We start from the raw sequence: 22594 nt of genomic DNA, 5'->3' as shown, positions 1-22594 counted from the left end.
GCTCAAGACAGAAAAAAAGTGTATTAGTGTTTTTCCAAATGAGCCTCACACTTAGGGAGCACCACAGTAATTTTATTTAATAGCTTGGGGCTTCATTTGCAGGAAGCAGATACCATGTTAATTAACAGCACAATGCTTGTAGGAAAGCTTTAAGATATGACTTGATTAATCACTCTTTCCTTTTGATGTCCATATTTAGAAAATAACTCTTTATGTCCACTGACGCAGATGATGGCCTGACGGGTTGTTTGTAGTTGTCCAAAATGGGCAGTCTTTACAATGACAAGTCATCCAGGCAGCTCTCATCTGACAGTCTTGGGACCTGACCTTTACTTTTGGTTGAGTTTACATGCATGAAGATAAAAAATCTGTAGTGGAAAACTTTAGGGAAATTAGAAGTGGCTTGTGTAAACAGTGAGTTACCTAGAATTCAGAAGAAAATATGCTTTAAAAAAGATAATTACTGGAGTGTAGTTGATTTAAAATGTGTTAGTTTCTGCTGTATAGCAGAGTGAATAAGTTATAAATATACATATATCCACTCTTAAAATTCTTTTTCCATGTAAGTCATTACAGTATACTAAATAGAGTTCCCTGTACTAGACCACAGGTCCTTGTTAGTTATCTATTTTATACATAGTAGTGTGTGTATGTCAATCCCAATCTCCCAGTGTATCCCTCCCCGCCAACACTTTCCCTCTTGGTAACCATACATTTGTTTTCTATATCTGTGCCTGTATTTCTGTTTTGTAAATAAGTTCATTAAACATGCTACTTTTAATAAAAACATAAAATTTGAATTTGTTTCATTAAGTCATACCTTAAAGTTATTGCAAGTTCAGTTCCAGACCACTGTTAAAGAAAAGTTATAGCAATTTTTAAATTTTCCAGTACATATAAAAGTTATGTTTCTACTATACTGTAGTCTATTAAGTGTGCAATAGCATTATGTCTAAAAATACAAAGCACAACCTTAGTCAAAATACAGTTAATTGCTAAAAAATAGTAACCATTATCAGAATCTTCAGCAAACTGAAGATTTTAATCTTTTTGCAGATCATCATAGCAAGTAATAATAAGGAAAACTTTTAAATATTGTGAAAATTATGTACATGCAACACGGGCACAAAGCGAGCGAATACCGTTAGAAAATAGTACCAATAAACTTTCTGGATACAAGGTCGCCGCAAACCTACAATGTATAAAAAGCATGGTATCTGCAAGGTACAATAAAGTAAAATATGCCTCAAATTCTGCTGTTTATAGGCACAACACATAATTATCCACTATCATGCATGAGTACAACTGTGCCTTAGGAGAGGTATAACCTATATTTTGTTTATGACTAAACAATTTATATCTTAAGAATATCCATAATTGAAATTTATTCAGTAGCTAAAAATGATAAAGTAGAATCTAACACTAACTCGGAAGGGTATATTCTTAGTTTAGTTTAGTTTTTTCTTCTTTTCTTTTTAAAGCAACTTGAGACTATTCCACTTTTGATTAAAACAATAAAAATAAATGCAATATCTATGTGGGTTTGTGTTTATACTTCAATGGTATTGAGAATAATTACCTCAAAGTTTGGAGCATGGATGGCAGACTCTAAATTGTTTTACTGAATGTAAGCCTATATGCTATAATCCATTACAAGAGGAATATATTATTTTATAGCATGGATATCTAAATTTTAACATCTCTACTTAAATGTCAATACATATAGCTCTAGACAATAATTTAATAGTTTTGCAATATTCAGTTATATAACATTAATTTCTTAGCTTTGAAATTCAGGCTGCTATATTAAAAAAAAAAGTATAAACCGTGTTTTATGCATGTATTTGTATATACATCTGTGTGATCTTGTATTGTTGTCTCAATGGAGTAAAATTTCCAAAGGGAAATTGTAATGTCCCAGTTTGTGCTTGACACTGATTTCCAGATTGTTTTCTGGAATAGTATTAGCTGTTTTTTCTAGCACTCAACTATAGGTACTAGCACACCATTATGCACCTATGTCTCATGAGGAAATTGTGATTTTTCTTACCTAGAAATTTTACTGACTCTTTCTCACCTCTGGATTGAAAAAAAAATAACTTCATGTCATCAAGAAATGAAAGCTGACTTTTCAATGATGAAAAGCTTTGGATAAAAGCTATCTTTTCAGTGATCTTTGTTTCATAGAGCCCACTGCATTAGCTTAAGAGGAGTGGAGCTAGTCTCTAAAATAGATGTTAACTTGTGCTCTCTAGCCACTGCTATAAATAGCCACAATTGATGTCATAATGTATCATGGCTTCAGAAAAGCAGAATCTCTCAAGTGTGCCCCTTACTGGATGATTTAAGCCTCAACTCTTCAGAATCTTTTACCCACACCATTAGATTGTTAAAGAAAATTAAATCATATCTGAAAAGTGCCTACACAATGCCATATGGTAGGAGTTGTAGAAAGTAATTAAATAACTTCTTTGTGAAGTATTTACTTTCTAACTTAAAAAGGCAAAACATCGTTCATGGGATATAGTTAAAAATCAACATAATATGCCAATGTCATAACAGATATGCTTATTACCCAGTTTTTTCATATCTAGTAAATTTCTCTCTTTTACATTCTGGTCAATGATAGTCCTTGTGATTCACCTAATTTCAAAGAATAAAGAAATAAAAGTAAACTTTATTCTTCTGTTTTGCATGATAGATATGTATAATAACTTTGTACTGGTTTCCTTGAGAACAAAAGCAGTTGCAAATATCTAATTATAAAAAAGTCTGTCAAATTCTGTTCAACATTTAACATAGAATTATGTTTATAATTGCAGTAATTTTCCCTTCAAAATATCTGTGGGTATTCATTCAAAGTATCTGTGGGTATTCATTAGGTGGCTTGTATTTACAAGGTGAGAAAGGAAAGAGAAAGCCCTGAAGGATATACATTTGGGGAAGAGAGGAACAGAAGGACTCAGGGTTAGGAATGCAAAGGAGCAGAAGAAATATTATTTGATGCTATGAACTCTGGAAACACAGGAGCCTACTCAGTGGTTAACAGCCTTGCACTGAGGCTCACTATACTTACTCAGATGCCTTCAGTGAGTTTTGAGTCAATGCATGCTTTATAGAACTCCTATAAATGAGCTAAGCTCAAGGATAAAGTTAAATATGGAATGTCTTTTATTTAAATTTTTTCCTCACAAATTTATCAAATTTCTCTTTCAACTAAGAAGGAAAACCATTTTAAGCTCTTTTATTTTCAGAATGCTTAGGCTATTCTTTTTTTTACTGCCTCATCACTTCTTAAATTTCCTTTTGTTTCTTCAGATGATCATTTTTGTGCCTTTTAAGACATTTGTACCATCCTTTTATGGCTAATTTCTCTGTGGAAATGTTGTTACTTCTGGTTTTCCTCTGAGTCTCCTCTTCTCACCCTCTAGTCTTACTTTGGCTGCAATTATTCAGTTGTAAAATCCACCAGGTGAAGTTTAGCAAACTGTCTTCTCTTCTGAGTAAAGTGATATCACCTTCACCTCTTGCTCTTTGTCTACTTTGAATTAATTTCCTCAGTGACATAGGATTCAGCATACACAGAAAAAGGTTGTAATGAAAGTCTTTTATGTCCAGGTTTGTGATTTATAATTTGTTTCATCAAGTATAAAACTCAAAAGTATAAATGTCAAGAGTTAACTGATACAGTTTAATCAGTCATTTCCAATTTTGATGTCAGTTTATTAACCTACTGACTAAAAGGGCATTGCAGAGGGTTAGTTTACATTTGGTTTGAGTCCTCTGATTTCTTTCTTAATAATGTCCTCAGCAGTGTACCATTAAAGTTTTTTGCTTCAGTTCACATTCTGATTGTCCCTGAACCTGTATAATTCACAGTAGGAATGGTAATATTGACTGAGACAAGTTTTGGCAGGCAGAGTATATACATCTCACAGTTGCTCCATTTTGTATTTTTATTACTGTAACCAATTCCCAATGCTGTAGATGTCTTAGTAGTTACCCCCAAATTTCCTACTATATTAAATGTTTCTCTACAAGGAATTAAGAATTATTAATAGAAGATAGTAATTATACATTTGGTGAATTTATTTAATGTAATTATTACATTTTCTAGTGTTTGCATCTGTAATATTACATATGGCCTCTTTTGCATATATCTTCCTATTTTTCTAAATTTATATCTGTGAGTAGATAGAAGTAGTAATCACATTTTGCCTTGAGGAAATCAAAGCCTAGACCTTCATTATTCAAGATTCTTTTAATTTTAATTGCCTAAAATTCCCTGAAAATTAATTAATAACAAAAGAAAAGCATGTTGAATCTCTAGCTCATAAGTAGAAGATAATCTGTCCTCAGATAGACTTGAATCCAGTTGATTCCAGGTAATAAAGTCATAAACAAGCTAATCTCCATCACTCTGCCCCTTTTTCATTTGTATTGGTTCCGTTCTCAGACAGAGGGTGCAGAGGCACCACGAAAGTTCATATACACAGGTACAGAGCTTCAGGAGAAGGACTGTGTTTCTTTTTTGGTGGCTCCTTCAAAAGGCCTGGATTTAACCTGGCCATGCCTGAACCCGTGGTAGTTATCAATAGGCCTGTAGTGCATAGAGCTAGGAGACTGGGTCAGGGAAAAACTGGGAGGGGAAAATATTCTGCTGTAATAGGAAGAGATGGTGAGAATGCATAACAATAGAATTGCATCAACATAGTTACATTATTTTAATAAAATCATATTCTTGGTCTTCCGAGTTCCATGCTCTATTCTTTTAATCTCCTGTTTAGATCAGTTATAAGATGAACTGATATATAAAGACTCAACTTTAGGAGAACCCTTTAATATCTATTTCATTAAAGAACAAGCATATTTTAATTGTCTTGAAAGGAGATGTTAGCAATCTCAGGATATGAACAAAGTACAGTCTTAAAAAGGACTTCTCAATGGCTCAGGGGTAAAGAATCTGCCTGCAGTGCAGAAGATGTGGGTTTGATCCCTGGGTTGGGAAGATCTCCTGGAGAAAGAAACGGACTCCAGTATTCTTTCCTAGGAAACCCCATGGACAGAGTGAGTACCTGGCAGGCTACAGTCCATAGGGTCACAAGAGTCAGACACAACATAGTGACTAAACAACAACAAATAATCTTAAAAAAAAAAAACCACAGAAACTAGTGAGAATTCTGGTTTGACTTTTCCCTTGATCCTACTATCCTTTCCAACTTCTGCTTTCTAAGCTTTCCCCCACTCCTTTTGTTTGTTGAAGCTATAAGTGCTAATAGGAAAATCTTTCATACAATACCTACTTTCTAACATATCAATAGACAGGCATTGCTCCAGACAAAATCAGATACCTCTCCTTTACCCATCATGGGGCAGTATATTAAGAATGTTGATTTGTTTGTCTAAATAATTGGCCTCTCAGTCTTATTACCCAAACTCATAATTGTGTTTGATGTTAATTACATTTTATAGTGTTCATTACATTTTATTACAATGTAATATTACATTATATTTATAAATGTTGAATGAGTGAATCAAACTAAAAATCACATAAAGACAAATTAAATAAAAAAAGATAATTGGGAAAGCATATGCTCATATGGGAAAAGGGATATTCATGAGACCCAAGAGTGGGCAAGCAAAGACATTTCCTTTTGGCAATAAAAACAATAATTAGTTAAATAAATGTATTTTTAAAGTAGGAATCAACCAGGTTATTTAAAGTAGTGAAGAGAAAGGAAAATTTCACGTTAAGATCTAAGGTACACTGAAATGTGAACGTGCAAATCAATTGTTATTTTTTTTCCCTCAAAGACTGAGTCCTAATCTAAGTTGATATTACTAGTGTTAACATTCTTGAGATTCTCACTTACCCCATTCTGTAATTATGACACATTTAAAACCTTTATAGTTCTCACTTTTCTAAATTTATCTAATTTGATCCTTATAATGTGAGATACATCATTATTCTACTTATTTTAAAGATAAAAAAAATGAAGCTAGGAAAGATTGCATGATTTCCAATAGGGACTAATACATTACAAAGCTAAACCTGTAAGTCCTGTTAAATTTCTGTGAAACTTTACTTTTTTTCACATTTCTATGAGAAGACTTTACCACTGAGCCACCAGGGAAGCCCCTATGAGAAGTTACTATTACAATTTTATATACAGAGCACAATATAAAAAGCTAGACTCACAAGAAGAGCACAAAAATTTGTTTTGGACACATATAGGTATGATTTATTTGGATATCATTTTATTTATTCAGAAATATCTGTATCAAGGATTTCCCTGGTGGCTCAGATAGTAAAGAATTTGCCTGCAATGCAGGAGACCCAAGTTCAGTCTCTGAGTCAGGAAGATCCCCTGGAGAGGCAAATTAGTACCCACTCCAGTATTCTTGCCTGGAGAATTCCATACACAGAGGAGCCTGTGGGGCTACAGTCCATGGGGTTGCAAAGAGTCAGACACGACCGAGTGACTAACATACACACATTGGTGTAAACTTCAACTTTATTCTTCAAATCATGCTTAAAATAGATCTCAACTATCATTTAATTTTTGGTTTGGGTAAATAATATATAAAGTATCAGGTTCTCAATTTTTGTAGGCATTTGAAACTAGTATTTACATGAACTCAAATTTCTGGTATATTTTTGGTTTGCATAGTCTTGGATCTCAAATTAGAAAGAATCAGTCTGTTAACAGTATAAAATCAATTTTAATTCATTACATTGAGAAAAGTAAATATAAGCAATATTGAGGAATGTAAATTTTTTAATGTAAGAAGCTAATTTGAGCTCCAAATATCAGAATAACTGGATGTACTGGACATATGCTGGAAGTGCAGAGAACACTTCCCCTTGATATTGACTCTTCTCTAGATCAATAGCAGTTCCAAATGTAGTAAAGCAGCAGACACGATTTAACAGGACCTAAATTATTAAGGCCAGTGCATTGTTGCTAGAGAGTTCATTAAGAATCCCATCAGTACAGTGTGGTTCATGGGCGCTAGTAAGAGCTTCGTGGAACATTTTAAAAGAGAATGAGATATCTCAATGGACTGATCTTAGTGGAAAAATTTAATTAGGTAAGAATAATTACATTAGTTAAATGAAACTTTTAATTGAAAACTTGTTGGCATTTTCCAACCTGCTTCACAGCTGTTCCTTAATCATTTTATATTTAAAAATGAAGAGTTTCTCTACATGGTATTTGAGAAACATCTAAACATCTTGGAATTTGTATATAAATGTTTAAAGTACTTTAGAGAGTGTGGCAGTGAAAACAAATATTTTCTGCTTGGGAAATGGTGCATTTTAAAGATATGTGTAGGAAAGAAAGAAAATTATATAGAAAATATTTGAGATGAATATATATAATTCTTGGAAAGAATGCAAAATAGTCATCTAACGCTTTCGGAATTCTAACGTTAAAATTCCGTGGACTGAATTTCTTACCTTATAAAGATATAAAGGCTTACAGAGAAATAATGTTGTTTTGTAAAATTATCTTGTTGACTGTTATTAAAGAAACTGCGTCCAGCAAGAGTTCTTGCAAGATTGAAATTGTATAATAGAAAATTTTTTAATGGAAACATTAAGAGCCAATGAAAACTCTTACTCTCAAAATTAACACTTAGATTGCCTATTCAAAATAGGTGAAATTGCTGCCACAGTTTTGGGGGTAGCTTTTAAAGCCTAAGACAGAGAGTGTTGGTTTGAGAAAACATAAACACTTACCTAAATTCATAAATTTAACACATCCATTAATTACTCATTGCATTAATCCTAGACCAGGCCTTTTTTTCCCTTTTTTTTCTGAATCCCAGCAGCACTATCATCCAATACTGTTTCCTTTTCTTAATCTTCAAAGCTTTGCTGAACTTGAATTTTCTTCCTAACTCATCAATTTGAACTCATTCTATTCTTTTCCCTTCTCTTTTCTTTATATTTCCGTTAAGCTCTTATTCCTTTTTAGCCCTCCTGGGTACCGAATGCCATACAGGTAACTACAAAAATCCATATTCCTTTTAAAGGTCTTTTACCATGCAGTTTCTGGAATCTCCTTTTTTTTTCAACTAATCTTCAATACAGGCATCATTCTGGTTAGTTAAAAAAGATGAAGAACAGGCATATCTATCTATATCCTAACTGTGAAGAGGAACAAAACATGATAAAATCTTGGGATAGTTTAGTAAATGACTGAATAACAGAAGGGGCTTTAGTTTTTCTCTGCAGAGTATCAGGAAACCAAGGTGGGTTTAATGTGCATGAGAAGTTTTAACAGTAAAGTTGAAACAACAAAGAAACTATAATACAAGTATTGGCAGATTTTGTTGGATCAGGGAGGAAATGGGTAGAGTATGAACACAGACAAATGATTGAAGAAAAGTTAACTTTAATTTCTCTTATTTATATATGTGTATGAAATGTTGATATTAAAGTTTATTGAAAAAGTACACAAAGCATAAAGAATTATAGGGAGGAGATGAATAAATTAAGATTATGATTGTATTATAAAAGCCAATATAAAATCAAAATGAAAGATGAGTTTTTCTAACAGTGCAAATGTAAACTACAGGGCACCTGAAAATTCACTTGGTTCCTGCCCCTCCTTTTACAGATGAAGAAACTGAAGACTAGAAAAAACTGCAAGGCAGATTTACCCAGGTTCACATTGCCCGTGGGTAACTATCTGTCCAACAGCAGTCCTTTACTTAACAAAATTCAAGATGCTGTAATATTTTACCACTTATCTTTAAATTCTAGACTTGTCAGATACTGTGTGTGTTCAGGAACTTTTCTTTCTTTTTTTTTTTTTTTTTTTTTGAGCACTGAATTGTGGCATTATGTACACACCACATTTTATAGGGATCACATCGTTGTTGTGTGTTAATTTCCTTCCTGCTCCTTCTCCCTCCAGAACTTGATCTGCTCTCTTGAACAGCATGAGGCCTGTTCCTTCATTTAGGCTAACAGTGGGGGCAGAAGGGTTGAAACATTGTACTTTCTAAACCGGCTCCTTATTCTGGATAGGATCCATCTTGATGAGATTACCGCTCTTCTGGCGATCGTCATCATCATCATCTAACACCTGCCTATGCACCGCGAGCCAGGGATTGTGCAAACTGCTTTAATGTATTATCTCATGCCGTCTGTGTAGTCCAGGCAGCTGCTGGTAAAGAACTCCGTTTCAGAGCAGTACAAAGAGCCGGCAACACAGTAAGCATAATGGCAGCTGCAATGTAACTGGGAGAATTGTCTCTGACAATTGGCTCCCGACTGGGTCTGAGGGCATTTCTTCTTCCATCCCTCGGTTTCGTTACCAGCCACTGTGCACCTGCTCTGTGCCAGGCAGAGCGCTGGCTGCAGTGTGCCAGCTGAATGAGCGAACACCAGCCTGCCTTCCATGTGTGACCCTCACCCTTGCTCAGAGCAGTGGCTGATTCTCTATCCCATTTAGGTTGTGCTGATTGTGCGAGGGAGCTCCAGAAGTCAGAATGCAGTCCCTTCTCTACCACCGTTAATAGTCACATCTTCTAATAGAAGAATCAATATTTGTAACCGTTCTTCTCTTGAAACTATCTGGTTTATAAAAGTGACTTTTTTTCCAACAAGGAACAGATATGGCAGATCATCAGTTTTCATTTCCAATTATAAAATGAGGAAACAAGGCAAATGGGGATTTAAGAATTTTTATTATTTGTTTTAGATAAAAGATCAAGTCAACGAAACAGCCAGGATTCATAAACTTAAACTCCATGTATTAGACCAACCAGGCTGCTCTCTGTGCTGTGCACCATACTTCAGATGGGAATTCAGCAATGAGCAAAATCTGAGATGCAGGAGTTCCAGAACAGATCTGCCACCTGCCAGCTAGCATTCAGATCTCAAAGGGGACCTGCCTGCACTTATTTAATGGAAAGATAAATGTGTTCATGAAACTGTTACTATAAATTCATTTAGAAACGGGACAGAGGCTGCACTCACATTCCTCCCAGATTTGAGCTGCTGGCAGATTTGGTTCACTGTACCTCTGGGAGGGAATACATTCTAGCTAGATGGCAAAGTGTGATTGTTATTCAGAGCTTCCTAAAGCCTATTCTTTTATGGTGTAAATGAACTTTTGGGTTGAATCATCAACTTATTGAAAAATGCTTTTATACATGCCCGTAGTAAAAAAGTGTGGACGAAGCAATATATGGAATACTGTGCATGGTTTTCTGAAGAGAGATATGATTATTATACAAAAGGTATTTGTCTAGAAAAGAAGATAAAATGTGAAAAAGTGTAAAGAATTTTATTAAAAGTAGAATAGTCAAGAAGGAAAGAAGATACAGATCAGTGATCCTTCATTTGTGAGAATTCTAGATATCTATAGAATAAAATGAAATCTACAAACAATCTTCCCAGAAAAATGCATGATCAGTTTCTTAATAGCTGTATTAGAGTAAAATTGATGTATTGTAGTTGCCATATTTAAGCTGTATAACTTGATAGGTTTTGACCTAAGTATACACTCATATAAGCATCACTACAATCAGGATATGGCGATACTCTTAATATTAGTCACATATTATATATGTAACATACATATATATATATATACTTTATATATATTGTGTATCACATCTCTCTTTAGTTACATTTAAATGTAAATTATTAAATGCAATATTGGGTGTGTTTGGAGCCCAGATCAAGAGCCCAACTATGTAAAAAGTGCTTAAGCAGAAAGACATTGTCATAAATGTAAATCTGCTGGCATAATACAGAAAATAAATTGAAAAATACTGTTTTACAACTTCTCCCAGGCAAAACTCAATGGAATGCCCAAAAGCGTTATATCCTAGGGGACAGAGCATTCCAAAAGGCTGACTCCCAATTGGGAAGAAAGGTAAATACCTTTGGTAGCTTTTGTGAAAAGAAGTCTTTAGTGTATTTAGTGTATTGAAGAGATTTAATACAGTGATGTTTGCTTCTATGATCCTGTGTAGTTCAAAACTGCTCATTTCTAACTAATTGCTTCATCCCTCATGCAAATAAAAGCTTTGTTTTAATTTTTTATAACTCTAGAACATCTATCCCACAACTTTACAAAGAAAATGTTTAATGATGATGATTATAGTGATCAGAAACTGAAATAACATATGCACTTCCCATGGACATGCTTGGTAATTAGCACTTTGTACCAGAGTCTTCTGTAAATGAAATTTAAGTACATAGAAATATTTTAGCTTTTCACAGAATCCATTAATATTCCTGTTTTTATTATTTGAAATGTTTCAATCATATATCCTAAATCAAAAGTATTTAGCAGTGGTAATTCTTATCATTTTGAAAGCATCTAATCTGTATGAGTTTTCAATTATTTAAAAATATGCACTGGACTTTTTCCAAGCATAAAAGAAATGTAAGCATATGTACATCTCACTGTTCCTTCGATGCTTTACAGTCTCATCAGACATGAGGCTACTTGAAATAGATGAAAAAAGTACAGGGTGACTAAACCAATTTCTGTGGCAATAGCTCAACCATAGAAATTAGCATTCATCACTCTTCCACCTGCATCTCCGTTACACACTCCATGCCTAAAAGTAATTAGACTGGGTATAAGATAAACCCAGCAATAAGTTAGGGAGATGGTTAATGCATATTTATAATATATGAGAAGGCACTTGTGATCTTTTCAAGCCATCCATTTAAAAAGATCACTGTTGTTTTACTGAAATGTGTAGGACTATATTGCACAGTTTTAAAGGTTTGCAAAACAAGTTTCTGGATGATGGACATGCTTTGTAGGTTAACTAATTTATTTTGGAAAGAAAAAGTTCCAACTCCAGTCTAATCTGAGATAGGACCTCAAGAGGGCTTGTATAGCTATTGATAGATGCTTGACCTAGCAGTGAAATAGGGAGGGCTGCACTTGGATCTGACTGTACGTACCTAGACTGCACTTCCTTCTGGGCTATATTCCCAGGGTGAACAGATATTCTAACTTTCCACACAATAAGTATGATCTATTTATATATAAGTAATTATACCTGAAAGAGAGAAAATAGGATAAACTCTTTTGTCTTCCTTGCTGATTTTTTTTTTTTTTCTCTGCCTAGCTTTTGTCTTAGCAGTTTAAGATCTAAATAACTACAACTTTTTCTAACCCTCTCCTATGGATTTTAATAACCAGATTGTATACATACTCTATTTTAATTGATTTGGTTAATTCACATTTATGTTTATGTAGCTGAAGATTTTTTTCGAGGTAGCTGTGATGTGTAAGGAAAAAAAAAAATTGACCTGGAAGACAAACAAACTTTTGTTTGAATCTCAGCTCAGAGACATGCTTTATGGGACATAAATTTCTGGTATTCAGCAGGATCTCCAGAAAGATGAGATCCACTGCTGTCCCTTTCCCTTCTATTGCCTGTCATAGTTTCAGTGGGAATTTGGTTTAAGAGAGGTAATTGGTTATGGTAGTTAGGACAGTGGTTTCAAGAATTAGACTGTGTCTGAATCTTGTTTTTAAAATCTTTTGTCTGAGTCTTATTTCTGCCAATCTTGTTATGATAGTTTGGAGGGTCGTTCTAAGAGCTAAGTTTTGGCTGAGTCTCTTTTCTCAAGGTGATGAGACCTTGAGAGGATTACTTCAAACTTGCTAAACTTCAGTTTTCTCTTCTCTGATAAAAGTAGTATCAACTAAAATATAGGGTCTACACGAAGTACGTGTGAAGAAATTGACACAGTTGTGTGGCATAGAGTAAGTGTGCAATGTAGCTTGTTAGTAACATTATTAAAATATTGACAAAGTAATGAACCCGTGTATCTCCTCCATTTTTCTCCTCTTCTCTTCTACTCCTCCTATCTTTCCTCGTATTTTCCCTCTAGAGAAGAGTCAAAGCAAAGGATTATAGAGTCAATATGAGAGAGTGGAAGGCTTAGCCAGAACAGCTCAATAAAACTCTACAGTTTAGAGTTGGAAGTAGAGATGCCTCTTCAGCATAATCTTAAAAGATAGTCTTGGACCTTTGCCTTGTGAAAATCTACTGAGCAGCAACTGTATAGAACAAATCTAATTCTTTCACAACCTCGTACCTGGTTAATACTAACCTTCTAACTAACCTATGATTGACTCAATCTCATACATTATTGTATTTATTTTTTGTGAATTTATATTTACCAGTTCTCCACAATCTATTTTCCTTACTTTATAGTGAATTTTCATTATGTAAATATTTACTGTTTATCAAAAATTATATATATATTAATGTATTCAAGTACTTATTGATGTTTCTTATATTTTGAAAATTTAAATTGTTTTCCTTTATTCAAAGTTGAACACTGAACAAAAACTAGAGAGAAGGATGTAACCTCTGGGTAGTATTTTTAGATTTAAATCCAGCTCCATCTCTACATGCTATGATTTTCAAACCAGTTGTTTAACTGTCCTCTACGTTAACTTCCTATTTTATACAGGAATTAAATTCATCAGTGAATTTCCAACTGCATGATGGTCATAAGAATTAAAGGCAATGATTTAGGGCAAGTGCCTCACACAAAGTAAATACTGAGTGAACATTACTAATGTTACGAAATTAAGGCAAATTGTCAAGTATATGCATTCTTGTGAAAATAAGAAAAACATTTTTTATAAACTGGAGCTTTCTCAAAATTTTTCAAAGTTGAAAGAATTTACATATGTACAGTTTTGTGAAGAAGATAGTAAAGTTAAGTCTGACAGGGTATCAGGTCTAAATGGAAAACAATTCCATATTATCACATAAAGCAACTAGTTTAAAAGTAGGATGAAAAAAGCACCCTAAGCAGATGAAAATACAGAAAGTAGTTTCAGAAGTTCTGTTTATTACTTTATAATAAATCAACATACTTTAAACTGGAAATTCAAGAAAATATTTAAACAGCAACTTTTTAACTATGATTTTTCTCTAATACTTATCTTTACCTTATAGCTTAATAAATATTGTTTCCTTTTTGCAATTACATTTAAAATCACAAATCTTAAATGGTTTTATTGTCATCTAGTATACACTGTGATCCAGAAGCTGAAATTATGTACCAAAAATCATTTTCAAATTTTAATTAGGTAAAATTCTTTCCTAGTGTTGTCATTAATAGATAAGGTTACTATTCTAGAATTTTCATATAGGTCACATAAGATCATATATCTTCCCTGGTGGCTCAAAGGTTAAAGCATCTGCCTCCAATGAGGGAGACTCGGGTTTGATCCCTGGGTCCTGGAGAAGGAAATGGTAACCCACTCCAGTATTCTTGCCTGGAGGATCCCATGGACGGAGAAACCTGGTAGGCTACAGTCCATGGGGTCGCAGAGAGTTGGACACAACTTAGCGGCTTCACTTACTTAAGATCATATAAGGCAGTAAGTCCCAGCAGGATAGCAGGAGCATCATAGATTGTGTTCTTTTAGCTATTATATGACAAAATTCCATCTTGGAAATAATTCCAATGGTAATTAGTAAACCTCTATCTTAAAAAAAAAAAAAAAACTGTAAAAAATAAAGAAAAAGGAGAAAAATATAAATTTTACTCACTGCTATCTCCCAAGAGTAATCAGTAGTATCATTTTAGTGTATTTTCTTCACTTTAATTTCGTTTATTGTTATTCACATAATATGCCCAGTGTGATGTTTATGAATACTTTCTATGACCAATGAGGCTGTTTGAATCTGGGCCTCTCCACTTCTTAGTTGTATGACTTTGTTAGTTACATAACATCTCTCAGCCTTGGTTTCATTATTTGTAAAATGGATACAATATCAGTATTTTTGTTAAATTATTATTGTGAGAAATAAGTTAAATAGCATATATGTTAAGTACACAAATGCTGGAAATACAGTTCTGTATAATCTGTTTTCACACTTAGCTTTATATCACATGCAGTTTCTCATCTAAATGATTATTTTTTAAAACATGATTTTTAATGGTTATATAAAGTATCATTGTGATTTTCTGTTTCCTTATTGTGAACATTTATTGATTTATACTGTTTGTTATTTATTAAAACAAATACTGTGTGTAGCTTTTGTTCTTATCTTTTATTTTCTCAGGGCAAATTCCAGAAAGAGAAATTACTGAGCTAAAAAGAACATGGATATTTAAAAAATTCCCTTGTGGTGCAACTTGCAAAATTGCCCTTTATCTTCTCTCTAGTAGTCTCTTAAAGTGTTCATATCTCTATACATTTGTTGATTGTGACTTTCAAAAAATTCATTTTATTTTAAAATCAAACATATCTTTCATATCTTGTTAACTTTTTTTATAACCACCAGTGTGGTGTATGAGATATGTCCTCTGAGTGTTAACTCAGGCCAAAGATAAATATCAGCCTGATCCTCAGGCTCATGATATGTGCCTGTATCAACACCACTCCTCTAGTTTTCACTCTGCAGCCATCAATGTGCGAAAGTAGTCAGCTGGTATTTACCAAACGAAGGTTATGAATCTGAGCTATATTCCCCAAAGATTTATGAACTATAAAATGGTATTATTATTATGTCCTGTCATCGCACTGGGCTCTTTAGCCGCCTTCCATTTTATGTGGTTAAGTTCCTGAGGATCCATTTGCATGAAAGCTACTGTGTGTACTCATTTCGTATTGTATTGTGGCAAACGCTATAATCTACAGGGTTCCTATTCATTTTGGAATTCATTTCACAGCTCACTAATTGTGTGAATGAGAAGAGGAAATATATGCTTTTATTCCAAAGCATGCCAAGCAGATGGCCCAAAGTTCATTGCTACCCTCATTGTCAGCGTGGCTCTCTTCTGTAGGTAGTGAGCCTGGCATAGATCCGTCAAACACAATGTGAGGGTCCATTTAACACAGCATTTGACAGTTCCTGAGCCTCTGGTTTGTTATGACTTATAAACAGTTTTTTTTATCATTCACCTCTAAAGTGGCCAGTCATTTGAGCAGGTGCAAACACAGTAGAATTCATATTCATTTTGCTTGAGAAGCCAAAATGAACTTTTATTCATATGGAAATTTTGGGAAAAGAAAACAGTACAGGGGATTAAGCTTAGTTTCTTGAAAAGGGATTAACACATGTATTGAGATTCAAAACTGTATCATCATTTCTGAGACTGAACCTTTTGAAAAGCTGAATTGCAAGAAAAATTAGGGTTTATCTTTAAGCTTTTTAGGTAAATCTCTTCAAATCTCTTGTTTCTTTCTATGAAAGGAAATTATTTACTCATTTACTTTTATACACAATATGTAATTTAAGGAACCATTAAAATGCTCATATTTGCATTCCTTGTGTATGTGCACACACACACATATGTATAGAGGAACAGAGTAAGCTAGAGACAAAGGGTGGGACAAAAAATGAAATAATGCATGTCTGCACACATTTCCTACTTAAGCAGAGACAGTGGGATGATATGAAATTATGTTATCACTTCAGGAAAGGGAGGGTAGGTCAGATGTGCTAATGGAGCCCATGAAGGGATTTGATCACAGTAGCTTCTTTAAGAGAACCACAGCATGTGGAAATATTGTTTTCTCCCTTACATGAAGAAAAACTGGGTATTTATTTCTCTCACTGGTTCTTTATCTCTACTTACAAACCTGCTATCATGGGTTTCCCATGTTGTATTGACGCCACTTTTCCTTTTCTCTCATTTTAAGACTGATGCTGCTCTCATGTATGACGCTGTGCACGTGGTGTCTGTGGGTGTCCAGCAGTTTCCCCAGATGACAGTCAGCTCCCTACAGTGCAATCGACACAAACCCTGGCGCTTTGGGACCCGCTTCATGAGCCTAATTAAAGAGGTGAGTCAGGAGAAGTGTCTCTGCTCTGTCTCACTTGTCCTCAAGTTGAATGAATTGAGATTATTGCAGTTTCCCTCTCAGGTAATCTTTTACTTGTATCTTTTAAATTAAGCTTTCTTATTTTTCCCATACAAGCAAAATTAGCATTTTTACTAAATAATATGGAAGAAAGGGAAAAATTACATGATAAATAAATGAATTTCTACAAAACATCTATGATTGTGTGAACAGATGAGAATCAGTGATATATGATTTATGACATGTTTGCTCCTCACCTTTAGGAATCTTTATGTATGTTGTTGTGTTGCTCAGTCATATCCGATTGTGTTATTTTTCATTTATGTGGAAAAATAGATATTTAAAGAATATCTGTAACATAGATCACGAAATATGCAATGAATTTTTAACTTGAATGTCCTTTGCACGACACTAAATTACACCCAATTTGTACATTTTCAAGAATTACTTTTTAGAGCTATGGTTGCTAAGTATAACATCTAGTTATTTTAATTGTATTAGCATTAACATAAAACAAAATATATAGTCATAAAAGTGCAAAGTTTACTTCATGTTGCATAGTATAACCATTTTTATGGCAATGTATCATTTCTGATTATGTCTATTACAGTTTAAGACCAAGTATGCTCATCAGTTCAGTTCAGTTCTGTCTCTCAGTCGTGTCCGACTCTTTGCGACCCCATGAATCACAGCACGCCAGGCCTCCTTGTCCATCACCAAGTCCGGGAGTTCACTCAAACTCACGTCCATCGAGTCCGTGATGCCAACTAGCCATCTCATCCTCTGTCGTCCCCTTCTCCTCCTGCCCCCAATCTCTCCCAGCATCAGAGTCTTTTCCAATGAGTCAACTCTTCACATGAGGTGGCCAAAGTACTGGAGTTTCAGCTTTAGCATCATTCCTTCCAAAGAACACCCAGAGCTAATCTCCTTTAGAATGGACTGGTTGGATCTCCTTGCAGTCCAAGGGACTCTCAAGAGTCTTTGCCAACACCACAGTTCAAAAGCATCAATTCTTCAGCACTCAGCTTTCTTCACAGTCCAACTCTCACATCCATACACGACCACTGCTTATAGTAAGGATAAAAAGGGAGAATTTTTAAATATCATACACAAACATGCAAACTCACACATTTACTTCACATACATATTCTTCCTATTCATCTTCTCATGAAGGAAATACCTTTGTCAGCTAAGGATATTTTTTATTTGATACAGCAGTTTTTTATTTTTTATTAAAGTACATTTGACTTATGAGTTTTTATATGAAAGGTTAACTATGAATATTTAATCTTCACTATGAAAAGTCACAACTGTTATTACCACATAGATGATTTTTCATTTATTGCTTAAAGGAAATCATCAGCTCATCATAGAATAAATTATTTATCATGAAAATAAAAGTGCACACAGAATCATAATTAAGAATCATCAGGACCTTGGCAAAGAATATTCGTGAGTTCCTTGTCTAATTATTACTGAACTCTGAGTAGGTGGAATGATATTCCTGTAACAGTATATTGTTCTCTTATTACTCCACATTCTGCATTTACTTCTGGTGTAAAACTAAGTCTCAGAAGATTGCTAACATAGCACACTGGTTTGGCTAGTTGAAGAAGAGCTTTTTCTGAATGAAGCACTTGACAATTGAGACATGTGTCAAACAGCCCTGTAAGAAACTGAATTTGCTATTGTATTCATTGGAGGGTGTTATTGAGGATCTTGTCCACTAAATCACATAGGGTCTCTCTTATGAAGACCAAAAAGAGAGATTTCTGTCAGGTTTCAGTACTGGGAAAAGCGGTTTCTCCTGGGTAATTGATGTGTCTTAAATTACGGGTCTTGTATCTTGTATTTTCCTCATATTTTCTTCTTTGCTTTGGTTGCTGGAAAGTTCAGAATTTAATTTGTGATTGGTTTTATTAGTTGCGCAGTTTCATTGATGTACATTTCCCTGTGCTTTCTTCAACCCAGATTTCTTTGACTATTCGCAACTTCTTCTGTACTTCTTGATCCCATTTCTTATTTTTATCCTCTACAGATTTTTGTTCACTGCCCACAATTATTTTCTTTGGAAAAAATTAAGTTAAAAAATGTTTTCTTTCCTTACTGGACAACTGTTGACACATGGTAACCTCAAGGATGCCCTTTTGTAATATGCACTGAGATATGTATTATAGTTTTTTAAAAAATTTACTTATAATTTATTAGCCTAAAATGGTTTTAGAATTTCTACATATAAGTATCCAAGGAACACATGGAGCCTAAGAAATGTAGTAATAATTATATCCATTTGTAATACTTTTTGAAATGTTACCCTTTACTGGGTTTTACCTCTTTGGAGTCTCAGTATATATTCAAACATAATTATGAGTATATGTTACATTATTTAAAAATTTCACATGTAACTATTTTTCCAAGCTGTTTGCAAATGACATATATAACATCTAATTTGGGCTATATAGCCAGCAGAATGAGAAATCTTTTTGTATTAAAAAACCTAGATATTTGCTCACTCTTGAGGGATAATCCATTGTGTATCTAGATATTCTTACCTCTTTCTACCTGAAAAGATGCTCCTATAGGAAGTGTACATTGATATGCAGTAATTTTGATACATTTCTCCCAGTATCACACAGGGTAAAATAAAGCAATGTTGATTATTCTAAGTATAAAGTGTATGATTGAAGTAATATAAGAAAATGTTTTCTAGATTCAGTTTCTTTAATTGTAATAAAATATTTATTTTGTATTCGTTTGATGTTAGGAAGAGTATTTTGTAATAGTATTTCTAGTTGTAATCCCCCGGAGAAGGCGATGGCATCCCACTCCAGTACTCTTGCCTGGAAAATCCCATGGACGGAAAAGCCTGATAGGCTACAGTCCATGGGGTCGTGAAGAGTCGGACACGACTGAGCGACCTCACTTTCACTTTTCATTTTCATGCATTGGAGAAGAAAATGGCAACCCACTCCAGTGTTCTTGCCTGGAGAATCCCAGGGACAGCGGAGCCTGGTGGGCTGTCGTCTATGGGGTCGCACAGAGTCGGACACGACTGAGGCAATTTAGCAGTAGCAGCAGCAGTTGTAATCCTCAGTGAGATATTTACTATTTCAAGTTCTCACTTTGCTGGAAGAGCTTTGCTATTTACAATATAAGCCACAAGTTTCTCATAAAGGAAGGTTACACCTGGCAAATGCAGTATTTAAAATGAAAAATTTGCAATAAATTTTTCCTGAGACTTGGATAGCATATTTGGAAGAAACATCCTTCAAGGTTCAGAAGATAATAAAATGATAAATATTAAAAATGGGCAACAATGTAAATTTATGAGAATTAACAAAAATAGTGTTTCTTTTTCCTTGTACAAAAAAAGGTTTATCTTCTCATCCTTTACATATTTAATAATCTATGGTTTCTGTTTGTTTGTTGGTTTTCCCCACAGGCACATTGGGAAGGCCTCACAGGCAGAATAACTTTCAACAAAACCAATGGCTTGCGAACAGATTTTGATTTGGATGTGATCAGCCTCAAGGAAGAAGGTCTGGAAAAGGTACTTGAAACATTCAGTTTATTTACTTTAATTATTAAATAAACATATCCTAATGAAGAAATAAATATTTCCTGTTGTAGTCACATTTCATTGACTTTTAAATTTATTGAGTAACTCTAAGAAATTTGTTCTCAATTCATTATATTGGACATAATAATTGGCAATTAGAACTCAAGGATAAAGATGTCTTTTAAGATATTTTATGTTTTTATTTTCTCATCAGGTTTTTCTGATTCTCTGCATATAATGTATGTAATCTTAATTTAATGTAAGGTATACTAATGCATTAATATAATCCTAATTAGCTATAAGATATAATTAAAAGATATTTGGTATAGTGTGAGTCTTTGAATATGTAGCTTATAATTACATGTGCCTGCATAGTAGACTTTGCCACTTAGAGCAGACCATATAAAATGATTAAATACTAAAACATGTTTCCACTGCTGGGTCATATTCAAGAGAAATGTCTGAATTAATGTGCACAAGTAAATTAGATATGAACATGAATGCTACACATTACACTGACTCTGTCTTCCTTGATTTTATTTATACAACTGAGGTGATGTACAGAGTTTGGGTGTGTATGTTCTACTTTTAGAACATTTTAATAGAAGTTCGCTTATATTTTAAAATATATGTATTTTAGATATTTTTTGATGGATTTATTGAAAGCTATGAATTAAAATAGATATTTTGATAAGAACTTTAGGAAAAAAGTTTGAGATAATATTACTTTAAAGATATTGTTATATTTCATCTAACAATTGAACATGGAACATCACTCATAGATGGAAACTAAAGAAGGAAATTGAATCAACAGAAGGGGTCTTTTAGCCTGAAATTAAACTATATATATATATAAATGTTGATTAAATGATGTAGGAGAGAGAAAACACATATTTTTAATGTCACCAAGACAAGTATATCATGACGAATTGATGAGTAAAATTAATAGGAGTATTACCTCTTTTCATTGAGAGTTTGGTTGTATCCCTTGTCAAGACCATGCAAAATCAGGAATCTTATAATAAACTGAAACTAAAATATTCGTGAGACTATCACTTCCTAATTACCTTGCTTCCAAGGTTGAGAACATCAGTTGATACCCAAGGCTGGAATTGAGAACAGTAAAGTGCAGTCAGCTCATATGGACTAATCTCAGTATTTACTGGGAATGCTATTACCTTATTCTTTGGAAGTACTCAGGTCACTAGGATGAGCCTCAAGCACTAGTTATATTTCAACACATTAACATAAAAATGGTGATGCTCTTCATGTTACCACAGACCCAGTCCTATTTTAGACTCAAAGAAAATATTAGAGGTTTCTGCAGGCTTAAATGTAAATTATAGAAATACCCTGAATGTAATAGTTACCAGGTATATGTTATGATCTATCCTGTTGGTAAGCAGAGTATAGTAATGTGAGTTATACATGTTGCCTTGACATTTCATTGGTATTTTGTGTTCTTATCTGAAATTTGAAAATTTGTTTTGATAAATTAATTACACGTAGTCCTTATCCTTAAGAGGCTCAAGAGGCTTTTTATATAGAATGATCAGGTAACAAACATTTGTAAGTAAATACAATGGAAAATCTGTTTTAAGCTTCAAAAGAGTAATAAAAGAATATTTCTGATAAGAGTATAATTAAGTATATCATAGCACACAAGATTCTTAGAATTATCTTAGAATAATGGAGAATTCATAGATTAATAGAAATTGAATAATTTCAAAAAGATGTAATAATATAGGAAAGACATGCATAATGTTTCATTTGATCATATATATATATATATATATATATATATATATATATATATATGTACACAGTCTTCCCTGGTTGCTCAGCTGGTAAAGAATCCACCTGCAATGCAAGAGACCCCAGTTTGATTCCTGGGTTGGGAAGATCCCCTGGAGAAGGGATAGGCTACCAACACCAGCATTCTTGGGATTCCTGGTGGCTTAAATGGTAAAGAATCTGCCTGCAGTGTGGAAGACCTGAGTTCGATCGCTGGGTTGGGAAGATCCTCTGGAGGAGAGCATGGCAACCCACTCCAGTATTCTTTCCCAGAAAATTCCATGGACAGAGAAAACTGATGGGCTACAGTCCACGGTGCTACCCAGAGTCAGATACGACTGAGCACACATATGCATATATATTCGCTTGATAATTTATATACACTTAATATTTTATTTGATTTATATATATA

At 33.8% G+C, this 22594-nt stretch overlaps 1 protein-coding gene across 1 annotated transcript in view; it reads left to right on the top strand.

Annotated features, from left to right (window-relative positions):
• Positions 1 to 22594, top strand: part of GRIK2 (glutamate ionotropic receptor kainate type subunit 2) — a 726582-nt gene that overhangs the window by 445493 nt on the left and 258495 nt on the right. Inside the window, exons 7-8 of the mRNA XM_052645572.1 lie at positions 16668 to 16811; positions 20272 to 20379. Coding sequence (XP_052501532.1) covers positions 16668 to 16811; positions 20272 to 20379 — 252 coding nt within the window. The remainder of the gene's footprint in view (positions 1 to 16667; positions 16812 to 20271; positions 20380 to 22594) is intronic.

Source organism: Budorcas taxicolor, chromosome 9, assembly GCF_023091745.1.
Source record: "Budorcas taxicolor isolate Tak-1 chromosome 9, Takin1.1, whole genome shotgun sequence".
NCBI classification, from domain to species: domain Eukaryota; kingdom Metazoa; phylum Chordata; class Mammalia; order Artiodactyla; family Bovidae; genus Budorcas; species Budorcas taxicolor.
The sequence above is the reverse complement of the archived record's forward strand: the minus strand, read 5'-3'. Positions and strand labels throughout refer to the sequence as shown.